This window comes from Chiloscyllium plagiosum, chromosome 4 (genome assembly GCF_004010195.1).
Source record: "Chiloscyllium plagiosum isolate BGI_BamShark_2017 chromosome 4, ASM401019v2, whole genome shotgun sequence".
Taxonomy (NCBI): domain Eukaryota; kingdom Metazoa; phylum Chordata; class Chondrichthyes; order Orectolobiformes; family Hemiscylliidae; genus Chiloscyllium; species Chiloscyllium plagiosum.
The window spans coordinates 68,015,242-68,025,997 of NC_057713.1; the positions used below are offsets into that span (position 1 = coordinate 68,015,242).

The following is a 10,756-nucleotide window of genomic DNA, read 5'->3' on the forward strand; positions in this document are numbered from 1 at the left end:
ACAACTTTCTGTCAAACTTGTTGAATGCCTTTTGGAAGTTCACATACAACACAGCTACTGGTTCCCCTCTATCCATTTTAGCTGAGATTTCCTCAAAATACTCAAATAGATTTGTCAAATATTATTTGTCTTTCATGTAGCCATGCTGGCTCTGCTTGAATAGATCATGATTTTCCATATATTCCATATATTTCCTTATTAATTGATTCCAATATTTTTCCAAAGATAAATGTTAGATGAATTGGCCTACATTTATTTGCCTTTTGCCTTCTTCATTTTTTAAAAAATTGTGGAGTCACATTAGCAGTTTTCCAATTATTTTATAATTCTCCAGAAAGCAAGGATTTTTTTTGGAAAATTACACCTAATACATCCACTATCTCTCTGGGTACCTCTTTTCAGATTCTAACACAATTGTTTTAAAGATGCTGGTGGTGGTACTTAATTCCCCCAAATTCTTTAGTAGTAATGGAACACTCAAAATATATCTGTCCATAAAGACTGATGCAAAATATCTGTTTAATTCTTCTACCATTTCCTTGTTCCCCAAAACAGCCTCCCCAGATTCATTTTCAAAAGAGCCTACGTTGCTTTGACCTTTCTCTTCCTTTTTACATATTTAAAGAAGCTCTTATTGTCAATTTCTATATTCCTCTCCAGTTTGCAGTCATAGTTTACTTTCTCTGACTTTATTATCTTTTGCTGGATTCTGAATTTATCCCAATCTTTGGGGGTTATCACTGATTTTGGTCTCCTTATATTCTTTTACTTCTTTCTTAATACTCTCCTTAACTTTCTTGGTTTAGCCATGTCGATTATCCCTCTCTTAGAATCTTTCTTCCAGACTATGTATTTTCACAGAGCCATGAATTACTTCATTAAATATCTGCCACTGCTTGTTGGTGTCAGTCCTGCTACTCTATCTTCCTAGTCACTTTAGCTATAACTATCCTCAACTCACTATCAAACTTTTCACTTAAGTTAAACACAATAGTTTCTCACCCAACCTGCTCACTCTTGAACTGAATGTTAAATTCTATCATGTTAAGATCAAAACTTTCTGGAGGATCTCTTACTCAAATGACCTAATTTATTCAAAATTCTGTCTTGTAGAAAGTGCTGAAGAATTCAGTATATGAAAGAAGAAATTTCCTTCTCATCTCTTCCCTAACAGGAAGTTTGAGGATATATGGATGTCCAATGAAAACCCTTGCAATGCATAATTACATTTGGATGCCATCTCTATGTATGGGCTGAGTGGATGCCACGTCTACGAATGGGCTTTCCAAATGCCTCAAATTGCCTGAAATGAAAGATCATCAATTGTGGAGGGAAGCATCATAATGGCACTGTAATATTCTGGATCTGTTCCTAATGTGTACTGTTCATGCATTCACCTCAAACAGGTGAATCATCCTGTTCCTGCAGTTTGGTAAAAGTCTAGCATCATCTCAGAATGGTTATTGACTCTATTGACTTTTTTTAAGAACAGCGTGTATTCCAATTGTATATATTTTCTGCCAAGCCCTCAAGCTCTGGAATTATTTAAATGAATCTGTCTGTCTTCAATCTTCACCTCCACCCACTTCAAAACCTTCATTAAAATCAATTTCCTTAGCAAGCTTTCCATCATTCCTCATTCCACTTTGGTTCAGCATTGTTTTTGTTATGCTTCTATGGGAATTTTCCATGTCCAAGGATCTATATAAATGCAAGTTATTACTGTTATTACTGCGTACATTCCAGCAATGAAGAACTTGGGTACCGAAAGTAATAAGGTTATTTCCATACCTATTTTTATTTAATCTTGTTCAAATAATAAGCTTAAAAATATTGGACAAGCAGAAGACCTCCGGCGTACCCTTGAAATGTTTAATAAAGACTAAAATTCAAGGGGCTGAGGAGAAAGATTCTACTATTCGAAGGTGAATCCCCTCCTGTGAGATTTTTGGGGTCTCAGGGCTGCTTTTCATGCCTGCAGCCTTTCCTTCGCTGTGGAACATCGTTCCTGACAGCGAATGACGTAAGCATTGGCAAGAAAGTCGGAAAAATCACATGAGATCAAATTCACAATATTGATAGCAAAATATTCCATTTTCCAACATGAGATGATATGGTCACCATTGTGTTGTAAGAAGGCCTTTTTACATCCACTAACATTCTCATTTTACATCATCTCACCTCAGTGAATGTAATTTACTATTCTCCCAACCATCAAAGAGAAATTGGACGCAGACATTTTCCAACACGAGAGTTAGAGCAGAAACCTGGTAATTTCAGCTTGCTGCTTACTCATCTGGATCTGCATCTTGGCCAACTTCTCACCAATGCCTCAGAGCACACTCCATGCGCAACTATCATCATGACCACCAAGTTCTTATTAGCCATATAGGGTGCTAGTTTCCACAGATATCACCACAATTGGCACTTCTTTTAGTGGGGGTAGAGCATGGGAAATTGTTCTTGTGCCATCCCTCCACCAGGAAAAAAAAATTAGTGGTGAGCCTGGAACAAACCTGCCCCACTCTCATAAAACACTGTGGCCTGGCTGAACCCACCCACCACCAACCCCCAAACACATGTGGTGAAGGCCTGTAATATCTATTCCAAATAGACATACATCTTGAAAATGATGAAAATAAAACAAAGAACTGAGAAAGCTAGAAATCTGAAACAAAAACATAAATTGCTGGAGATTTTGATTAAGAAATGCATTACTGCTGTAACTAGGGAGTATATTTGTGAAAAATCGTGGGTAGAAATTACAAATAAGAAAGGAAAAATGGGATTATTCTATAGCCCCCCCCCCCCCCGCCATTAATAAGAGGGAAATTGAGAAACAAATATGTAGAGTGATCTCAGGTGTATGTAAGTATAATAAGATTGTAATTATGGAGGATTTTAATTTTCCAAATATTGATTGGGGCTACCATATTGTTAAAGGTTTGGATGGTGAAGAATTTGTCAAATGTGTTCAAGAAAGCTTTCTTTATCAATATGTGGGTGCTTCTACTAGAGAAGGAGCAAATTAGACTGTTTTTGGGGCAATAAGTCAGGGCAGGTGACTGAAGTAAAAATGGGGGAACACTTCGCATCTTGTGATCATAATTCTATTAGTTTCAAAATGTTTTTGGAAAAGTATAAGCCTTCCATAAAAGTTAAACTTTTTAATTTGAGTAAGACAAATTTTAATAATATGAGACAAGAATTTCCAAACGTTGTTTGGAGTAAACTGTTCACAGATGTCTGACAAGTGGGAGGCCTTCAAGAATGTGATGATGAGAGTTCAGAGACATTTTGTTCCGATTAGAGTGAAGGTAAGGCTGGTAAGATTAAGGAACAATGGATGAATAAAGATATTGAGTTCTAGTCAAAAATAAAAGAGAATCTTATTTTAGATACAGACAACCTGGTGCAATTGAATCTCTTAATCAATATAAAAATCAATATGGGTGGCACGGTGGCTCAGTGTTTGGCACTGCTGCCTCACAGCACCAGAGACCCGAGTTTGATCCCAGCCTCGAGTGACTGCCTATGTGGAGATTGCACGTTCTTCCCGTGTCTGCATGCATTTCCCCCAGGTGCTCCAGTTTCTTCTCATAATCCAAAATATACGCAGGTTAGGTGAATTTGCCATGCTAAATTTCTCTCATAGTGCCCAGGAATGTGTAAGTTAGGTGCATTAGTCAGGGGTAAACCAATGGGTCTGGGTGGATTACTCTTTGCAGGGTTGGTGTGAACATGTTGGGCCAAATATCCTATTTCCACACTGCAGGGATTCTATGATAAAGAGTGTAGTGGCATTCTTAAGAGAGAAATCAGAAAGGCAAGGAGGGGATAACAGATAATTGGCAGATAAGGTTAAGGATAATCCAAAGACATTCTATAAATACATTAAGAGTGAAAGGGTAACCAGAGAGAGGGTAGCGCCTCTTAAAGATCAATGAGATCATCTTTCTGTTGAAACCCAGAAAATGGAAAAGATTCTAAATGAATATTTTGCATCAGTTTATACTGTGGAGTAAGAAATGGAGTCTACAGAATGTAGAGAAATAAACTTTGATGTTTTTAAAACCGTTCACATCACATAAGAGGAAGTTCTAGAAAACCTAGAGAATATAAAGGTGGATAAATCTATGGGACCTGATCTAAGAATTCCAGAATATTGTGAGAAGTAAGAGAAGAAATTGAGACACCTTACAAAAATATTTGCCTCATCCATAACTATGGGTGAGGTGCCTACTGACTAGAGGATGACTAATGTTGTACCTTTGTTTATGACTTCGGTTATGGGTAAGTTGTTGGAGGCGATTACAAATGATAGGATTTATAGAGATTTACAGAGGCAAAAATTGATTAAGGCTCGTCAGCATGGTTTTGTGTGAGGAAAATCCGTGTCTCACAAACTTGATTGAGTTTTTTGAGGAAGTTACCAAAAAGAGTGATGATGGCAGAGCAGTTGACATTGTTTATTTGGATTTTAGTAAAGCCTTTGACAAGGTTGCTCATGGTAGACTAATTAGTAAAGTTAAGTCACATGAGATTGCTAAGTAGATACATAATTGGCTAAGTGGCAGGAGACAAAAGTAATGGTGGAGGGATGCTTTTCAGACTGAAGGCCTATGACCAGCGATCCACAGGAATCAATTCTGGGTCCTATTTTGTTTGTCATTTATATAAATGATTTGGATGAAAATGTACAAGACATGGTTTGTAAGTTTGCACATTACACCAAAATTGGTGGCATTGTAGACAGTGAAGAAGGTTTTCTAAGATTACAAAGGAATCTTGATCAAATGGGTCAATAGGCTTAAAAATGGCAGATGGAGTTCAATCTGGATAAATGCGAGGTATTGTATTTTGGTACACCAAATGAGGGTAGTGCTTACACAATTAATGGTAGGGCCTTTGGGTAGTGTTGTGGAACAGAGTGACCTAGAGGTGCGGGTACATAATTCTTTGACATTTGCATCGCATAGGCAGGGTGATGGGAAAGGTATTTGACACGCTTGCCTTCATTGCTCAGTCCTTTGAGTGTAGAAGTTGGGAGGTCATCTTGAAATTATGCAGAACATTGGTGAGGCTTCTTCTGGAATACCGTGTCCAGTTCTGGTCACCCACTTATTATCAAGCTGAAGTGGGTTCGGAAGAGATTTACCAGGATATTGCCAGGTATGGAAGGTTGGAGTTATAAAGAGAGCTGGGTAGGCTGGGACTTTTTACATTGGATCATAGGATGTTGAGAGGCGATCTGATAGACATTTATAAAATAATGAAAGGGATAGATCGAGCTGTTGTCTTTTCCCCAGGATGGGTGATTTCAAGAATAGGGGGCACATTTTTAAGGTGAGAGGAAAGAGATTTCAAAAAGATATGAGGCAAATGTTTTTACTCAGAAGGTGGCTTGCATGTGGAATGAACTTCCTGAGAAAGTGGTGGATGTGGGTAAAATTACAACATTTAAAAGATACTTGGATAAATACATGAATAGGAAAGGTTTGGAGGCATAATGGGCCAGGAGGACACAGGTGGGACTAGTTTAGTTTGGGATTGTGTTCGGCATAGACTGGTTGGACTGAAGGCCTGTTTCCATGCTGTATGACTCAATGCCTCTATACTCAGCAGATCTGGCAGCATCGATGGAGAGAAAACAGATATCTTATTTTGAGTGTGGTGCCCCGTCTTCTGAACTATTCTAAAGAATCACTAGACTCCGAAATGTTAACTGTGTTTTCGTTCCACCAGATGCTGCCAAACCTGCTGAGATTTTCCAGCAATTTTTGTTTTTGTTGAAAATAATCAAACCTGTGTGCAATTCCAAAGTTGTCAAATGAATGAGCTGCTTTGATCCCTGAAGATTCAGACTTGCATACTGACTTCAGAATACAATTTTATTATTTACATGCTGCATTTGAATTCTCAATTTTTCAAACATTGTGAAGAGTCACATTTACTTTGCATTTATGCATGATTGTGCCAGCAGGTTTATTCTCTGTAAATAATACTGCAATCTTTTTTTTGGTGTTTACCCCTGTCTTAGTGGAAACTAAATTCTGTGGAACATGTGACTTCCTAGTCCTTTAATTTAAGTTACATTTGTTTTTGCAATTTATTTATTAATAGTGATCAGTTATAGCAATTTTTATATCTAAATTTACCCTCACTTCCAGTTCATTTTGACTTAATATAATTAGAATATTTCTATTTTACTCCTTTTACACAGACAATGCTACTACATCTGTGATGCTGCTATTTTCGATCTCGTGACATTGGACAACAAGAAACAGGGATGTGGAAAAAAAAACATTGAGTTTACAATGTCAACAGTTTTGACAGTCAGGAATCCATATTGGAAATTTGAGTACATACTTGCCCTAAGAACTATGACCTGTTTGATTACCGGTCTCCTTCCTATCGGAAAGATGTTGTGAAACTGGAAAGGGTTCAGAAAAGATTTACAAGGATGTTGCCAGGTTTGGAGGATCTGAGCTACAGAGAGACGCTGAACAGGCTGGGGCTGTTTTCCGTGGAGCGTCGGAGGCTGAGGGGGTGACCTTATAGAGGTTTACAAAATTATGAGGGACATGGAAAGGATAAATAGACAAAGTCTTTTCCCTGGGGTCAGGGAGAAGAAGGAAGAGGTTTAGAGTGAGAGGGAAAAGATACAAAAGAAACCTAAGGGGCAACTTTTTCATGCAGAGGGTGGTACGTGTATGGAATGAGCTGCCAGAGGAAGTGGTGGAGACTAGTACAATTGCAACATTTAAGAGGCATTTGGATGGATATATGAATAGGAAGGATTTGGAGGGATATGGGCTGAGTCCTAGCAGGTGGGACTAGGTTGGGTTGGGAGTCTGGTCGGCATGGACGGGTTGGACCGAAGGGTCTGTTTCCATGCTGTACATCTCTATGACTCTATGTGGTCCCACTGGGCAAACTTCTCCAAGTGTAGCATATATTCATAAAGTTATTCCCAGAATCATAGAAACTGTGGAAACTGGCCCTTCGGCCCAAAAGGTCCACACCGGCCCTCTGAAGATTAACTCATTCCCCTACCCTATATTTACCCCGACATCCCTGAACAATTTAGCATGGCCAATTTACTTAACCTACACATCTTTGGATTCTGGGAGGAAATCAGAGAACCCAGAGAAAACCCATTAAGGCACAGGGAGGCACATGCCTGAGGCTGGAATCAAACCCAGGTCCTTGGCACTGTAAGGCAGCAGTGCTAAACACTGAACCACTATGCCACCCTATTCCACTTTATTTGTTTTACCATGAAAGAATTCAGAATGCGCTTAAAATGAAGAAATAATATAATTGTTTTAAATTACAAACCATTGTACATCTCTTTAATGCTGAGTTGATATGTTTTTCCCCTTTGCTATCTGTGGTTTTAATAGAAGTCTGCACATATTTCAGAAACTCAGACACACAGCAGGATAGCTGCACTGACCTCAGTATCTATGGGCTCAGGAGGGAATAAAAACACTAAATACTCCTACTCTTTTTTGCTGTTCCTAGGAAGTGCATACACATAGACATGAGGTAAGAATGGGATCAGCCTCAGCTGTGGTGCTCCGACAGATCAAAAAGGCTGCTGCCCATCATTATAGACATTGACATATGATTTCCTTTCTGAAGACCCCTAGCTCAGGAAAGGTCAGCAGTTCAGGAGGCGGGTAAAAAAATTAAAATTGAAAAAGTTTTTAAAAATGCCCTAACATAAATTGACTCTGTAAGAATGACAACCTATACTCCCCCACAACACATTGGTAGAAATATTTACATTCGCAACTGTTAGCACATTGTTGACAAATATGGTATGCATTATCATTCCAACTTCAGTAAAGGAGAGGCAGCTATAAAAACATATTTGAGGGCGGCATGGTGGCACAGTAGTCAGCACTGCTGCCTCACAGCACCAGAGACCCGGATTCAATTCCTGCCTCGGGCAACTGTCTGTGTGGAGTTTGCACATTCTCCCCATGTCTGTGTGGGTTTGCTCCGGTTTCCTCCCACAGTCCAAAGATGTGCAGGTTAGGTGAATTGGCCATGCTAAATTGCCTGTAGTGTTAGGTGTAGGGGAATGGGTCTGGGTGGGTTGCACTTTGGAGGGTCGGTGTGGACTTGTTAGGCCGAAGGGCCTGTTTCTACACTGTAAGTAATCTAATCTAAAAAAAAATTAGGAGCAATTAAGTTTTAATAAACAGAAGAAATGCTATAATGGAAACATTCAAAATAATTAGCAGTGTACTAACTGTCTTTTATGCAAAATATTTTTCATGTAAAAAGTTCATAAAGAACTTTGTGATATTAAACAGTTTTGAAATGGTTGCATTGATAGCTAATTTTGTCCATGGTTGCACTTCAACTTAACCTCTATATTGTCTGATAAATTAGTGATACATATTCTGCTATTAATATAAATGTGCGTATTTAATATTATGAATGATATTTTTAGTAAAAGATGGAGTCATGCTGTTTTGTTTTATTTGTGCATGTTTTTGTGTTTATTTTCATTTTACATAGTGCATTGTATATCATTTGTAAATATACATCTTTAATTTGTCAGAGCCTTAGCTATGTATAAATATGTGGTTTTCACCTTGAAAAATTAATTACATACCTAGTGATACAAAAAGACAGAAATTGTAAAACTGAAGAGTTACTCAACATGATTTCCCTTTTACTGACAAGCCGTGGTAGAGATATGTTTTTCTTTTCCTGTCACAGCTGTTGCCACAAAAATAATATCATTATAACCCAAAAACTATACCTGTATTGCATAACTTGAGGAAATGAAATATATTGTATAACATTAAGTAAATTCATTTTGGCAGGTAATGAACACTAAAGTGCTAAAAGACATTCAGCATTCAACAATTTTAATCTGAGCAATTTTAATTCAGTGATTTATGTTGGTTGTGAAATGTTTGCTTTAAGTGTGTTTATTTTTGCAACTATTGTGATTAGTCTATTTGGAAATTTTCTCTTTATTGCATATTATTAAATTGTTATCAAGGTTAAACTTGTATGGTCTTCCCCTTTCCAATTACTCTAAATCCTAGTCAAATCAGTCATCAAATTGTGTAACTAAATATAGGTAGATGGCTTTTCTAATCAAGCATGAGATGTCCCTGAATTCAAATAAAAACAATACTGGAGCTATTCAGCAGGTCTGGCACGATCTGTAGAGAAACAGTATTAACATTTGGAATCAAATTTGACTCTTCAGAGTAAGAAGCAATTAATGTATGCTGAGTAATGTATACTGTCTCAGATCTGAAATGTATACTGTGACAAAGTCAAGTTATCGTGTACTTTAGGAACCAGCACACATAATTTGTTACACACGTCAGTTCTGGCATTCAATGAGCATTAGCCATCATTTTCACCTTTGAAATATTAACACATAGACGATTGTGCTACTGGCTCCCCAATGAAATTGCAATTTAATTGACAGTTGGTAACCTATGAATGAAACTCTGCACATGTACATTCAATTACAGAGTATGGATTTTCTATAAGTCCTGAAGAAGGGCTTATGCCTGAAACAGTGACTCTCCTGCTCCTCAGATGCTGCCTGACCTGCTGTGCTTTTCCAGTGACTCACTTTTCGACTGTAGGCTGAAAGTGATGGGGAATGTAGTATAATTCAGTATTGCAAGCTCTGTATCATTTTTATAATCATATGGAGATGCCAATGTTCCCCTGGGGTGGACAAAATCAGAAGTCACACAGTACTCGGTTATAAGTCAAACAGGTTTATTTAAAATCATAAGCTTTTGGAGTACAGCTCATTGGTCAGGTGAAAATTAAGAATTGTGATTTCAAATAAACCTGTTGGATGAAAATCTGGCGTTGTGTGACTTTTGATGTCATTTTTACCATGTACTGGTGTGGAAGCACAATCTGTAATCCATTCAGTTGCACTTTTAAATTCTTTGTTTAAAATCAAAAGGTCAAAACTTCTTTAGAAACATATAGAAGTATAGAAATAGGAGTAGGTCATTCGGTCCAACAAGCCTACTCTGCCTTTCAATATGATATGATTTATTATTATAAATAATTATATAATTTTCAGCTGCTTTGCCAGATATGATAATCTTCTGGCAAACTTATTTTTCTACTAATGCTGCAGTTATCAAAGTGTTTTGAAAACCTTTGAGGCTTAATGCATATTAGTAATGTGAGACTATAAATGAAAATAATATAGAACATAGAACAGTACAGCACAGAACAGGCCCTTCAGCCCATGATGCTGTGCCGACCATTGATCCTCATGTATGCACCCTCAAAGTTTTGTGACAATATGCATGTCCAGCAGTCTCTTAAATGTCCCCAATGACCTTGCTTCCACAATTGCTGCTGGCAAAGCATTCCATGCTCTCACAACTCTCTGTGCAAAGAACCTGCCTCTGACATCCCCTCTATACTTGCCTCCAACCAGCTTAAAATTATGAACCCTCGTTTCTGCCATTTCTGCCATGGGAAATAGTCTCTGGCTATCGACTCTCATTATCTTGTATCATCTATGCCTCTCATTATCTTGTATATCTCAATTAGGTCGCCTCTCCTCCTCCTTTTCTCCAATGAAAAAAGTCCGAGCTCAGTCAACCTCTCTTCATAAGATAAGCCCTCCAGTCCAGGCAGCATCCTGGTAAACCTCCTCTGAACCCTCTCCAAAGCATCCACATCTTTCCTATAATAGGGTGACCAGAACTGGATGCAGTATTCCAAGGGGAGAAAG

General features: G+C 38.0%; 1 protein-coding gene across 4 annotated transcripts in view; it reads left to right on the forward strand.

The window, feature by feature from the left end:
* The window catches only part of xkr4 (XK related 4), a 518,298-nt gene that overhangs the window by 484,050 nt on the left and 23,492 nt on the right, over positions 1–10,756 (forward strand). For 2 of the 4 annotated variants that reach the window (XR_006311413.1, XM_043688365.1), the window contains one exon: positions 6,224–6,469. The exons of 1 other annotated variant lie outside the window; for it this stretch is intronic. Coding sequence is in view for 1 of the 3 variants with exons in the window: in XM_043688365.1 (XP_043544300.1) it covers positions 6,224–6,267 (44 nt within the window). In the remaining 2 variants the exon portion in view is untranslated. Of the gene's footprint in view, positions 1–1,113; positions 1,956–6,223; positions 6,470–10,756 lie in introns of those variants that run through there. One more of the 4 variants, XR_006311412.1, reaches the window with a different exon arrangement.